The sequence below is a fragment of the Panthera onca genome, chromosome D1 (genome assembly GCF_046562875.1).
Source record: "Panthera onca isolate mPanOnc1 chromosome D1, mPanOnc1 haplotype 2, whole genome shotgun sequence".
In the NCBI taxonomy this organism is placed as follows: domain Eukaryota; kingdom Metazoa; phylum Chordata; class Mammalia; order Carnivora; family Felidae; genus Panthera; species Panthera onca.
In genome coordinates, this window is record NC_138348.1 from 50,486,289 (window position 1) to 50,489,391 (window position 3,103).

General features: G+C 38.5%; 1 protein-coding gene across 1 annotated transcript; it reads right to left on the reverse strand.

Moving 5' to 3' along the window:
- Window positions 1-776: 776 nt before the first annotated feature.
- On the reverse strand, window positions 777-3,002 carry LOC144612688 (olfactory receptor 5P4). The gene has a single exon (XM_078433998.2). It carries the CDS (start codon window positions 1,912-1,914, stop codon window positions 976-978), a length of 939 nt encoding a protein of 312 aa, XP_078290124.1. The 5' UTR covers window positions 1,915-3,002; the 3' UTR covers window positions 777-975.
- Window positions 3,003-3,103: the final 101 nt, after the last annotated feature.

Here is a 3,103-nt window from a genome sequence, read left to right on the forward strand (position 1 = left end):
AGTGGTCCCTCCAAAGTGTCTCAGAATTTGTCTGACATTATTCATATGCTAACAAAATATATTAGCTAAAATATTAATCATAAACCATTGTGAAAGGCATACAGGAGGCAGGGAATCAATTTAGAGGCAACTGCCATAACCAGACGGGATCATAAGCGCCAAAAGTTCAGTGGAAGAAGCAGGGACAGTGGACGCCTCCTTGAGAGACATTACAAAATGTGTGGCAAATGTATTATTTGCCTGACCCATAATTTCATGCCTCCTACCTATAAATTATTGCTGAAACAAAGTCCCAATGTCCCAGTCTCCCCCTCCAAAGAAACCTCAGCTTCTGAAACCTTACCCTAGACTCATCTGGTAAGACTTACATTGTAAAAAGAGTTGGCACAGGTGTATACAAGGTCTCTTCTGTGTTATCTGGGTTGGATCTCTTAATGGCCAAGCAGAGGAATCATGATCTTTGCTCTCACTTCAATAAAGTGCACATAGAGGCTTTCTGGAGACATGAACATCAATGCTCCCAAATGTTTAAATATACATTGACAAAGGCAAGGCAGTACCTTTAAAGGAAGTGGCCTGAACGTCCTGACTTGTCAATATTATCTTTTATTACAGATCCGTTGGGGACAAATTTTTTCCCCAAATGTTATTTAACTAGATGGAATTCAATTAAATCTGATCTTTGGTGGAAATAGCTCTCTGTATTTAATATAGGACTCACAACTGATTAATGAAACTATTTTGCAAGCAGGTATTCTTACCTTGAACAGTTCATATTTAATTTGAATGAAACAGATTTCCACATTAAATGATACATTTAACTTCTTATATGGAAGTAAACATTGGCTTTTTACATTTATAGGAGCTCTTCACTATCAAAGTGATGAAGTTAATGATAAATATCATTAAAGTATCCAGCACAAATGTTTCCCCGAATCATTGCTTTGTTATTTATGGATTTATATCTGATCTGATTCAGGAAAACCAGTGTGTTCTGGCCATTAGTTTTCTCATGGCCCCTTTCACCTCCTTGTTCCTCAGACTGTAGATGAGGGGATTCAACATGGGGACCACCACTGTATAGATGACAGATGCCACTTTGACCTGATCAGCTGAATAACTGGACTTGGGCATCACATAAACGAACAAAACTGTCCCATAAAACAAAGTGACGGCAGTGAGGTGGGAAGTGCAGGTTGAGAAGGCCTTCTTCCTCCCCTCAGTAGAGCGCATATTCAGAATTGAGTGGAGGATGTAGCTGTAGGACACAATTATGGTAAACAGTGTGCTTATGAGGACGGATGCAGAAGAGATGGCGGGAGATATTTCAGCAATAAAAACATGGCCACAAGAAAGCTTCAAGAGTGGAAAGAGGTCACAGAAAAAATGGTTGATTTTATTTGGTCCACAGAAAGATAGATTCATCAGACAGCCTGTAAATGATGAAGCGTTCATGCATCCACCCAGGTAGGAAGCCCCCAGTAGGAGGAAGCAGACCACTGAGGACATCTGGGTGGAGTAGAGTAAGGGAGAGCAGATGGCCACATAGCGATCATAGGCCATGGTAGCCAGCAGGAAGCATTCTGTAGTCCCAAAAGTGACATCAGAGCCAAGCTGGGCTATACAACCAGTGACAGGGATTGTTGTTTTCTCTCTTAAAAAACTCATCAGCATGATTGGTGTGACTGAAGTGGAATACCCAATGTCCACAAAGGCCAAATGGCTGAGAAAAAGGTACATTGGGGTGTGCAGCTGTGGGCTGCTTCGGATTAAGATGATTATACTGATATTTCCCACGATGGTAACTACATAAACTCCTAGAAAAATCACAAAGAAGATGGCACATAGTGTGGGATTATCTGTTAATCCCAGAATAATGAACTCTGTCACTGCTGTGTGGTTTTCAGTCTCCATCTATTCATTTAATGGTGGCTATTGAAATCAGAACAAGAGGAGATTAAAATGGTTGAAATTACCCCACATTTAATGAAGATACATGTAGAGAACCCTACAATTAAAATTTTTAAATGGTAACTTTGCCTCACTTCTAGAATACTTTGTGCACACAAATTTTCTTTTCAAATTCCATGAATATATTAAAATTGGAGACTCAATTACCTTAGAATTCAGCTATTTTACTCCTATACTGTATAAAATACTGTAGAGTAAGTCTTCCCCATGTGTACAAGAATATGTAAAATGATGTTACAGCAATACTGATTGTAATAACATAAACTGTAAATAACCTAAGTGATTATAGAAAGGTCAGCTCTTGATTTTCTACCCTCATCCCAAATGTGCCTCTGCACCAGTATTCTCTTTTCAGTAAATACTATCACCATTTATCCAATTACTGGACCAAAAAGTATCGAGTTGATTTTGACATGTTTTTCTGACTTGATCCTTTTCCTGGAATGAAAAAAAAAATCACATCCTTAGTTATCATTGATACCAAGGGCTGGAAAGTGTTTATGTTCAAGCTGAATGGGCCAAACACAATTTTTCTTATTGTTATGAGCTAAATCCAGGATATTTTGCAAAATCTTCCAAGATTTATCTCTCACATCATACTTTTTCATGCTTCTTGGATTACATGAAGCAGAGAAGAGTCCAAGTATTTTTATGGACTGGGATTAATTGGAAAGTGAACTGAAGCATTTGGAGACCTACATTGGTAAGTGATGGTTTCATCGGTTGTAGTATGAAACTATAGGGAAATAAGAAGTGGGGGCATATGATGGTGATGGGGGGAGAGAGTAGTTAGAGAGGTATGGATGGAAGTAGCCAGCTAGGGAGGCTAGGAAATTGGATTGGAAGAAAAACGATCATTTCAGAATAATATTCCCTTGGTTCAAATTAGAGCACATAATCAAGGACAGGGGAGAGTATGTTAGTTACATTCGGCCATTTCCATGGCTTTTCTAGATTAAAGAGCAACATATTCTCCAGAATAATTTGATTTTTCTTGAAGAACTTCAATCTGAAGACTTAAGAAAACATACATACATAACTATCAGCAAGCATGGACATTTCCCCAAAAGTTGTGTGTGAATCATGACCATGATATCCTACAATATGAGCAGTACTAGGGTTATGTGTCTGA

Coding starts and splice junctions, on each gene's coding strand:
- LOC144612688 (XM_078433998.2), bottom strand. CDS start 1,914: ATGGAGACTGAAAACCACACAGCAGTGACAGAGTTCATTATTCTGGGA.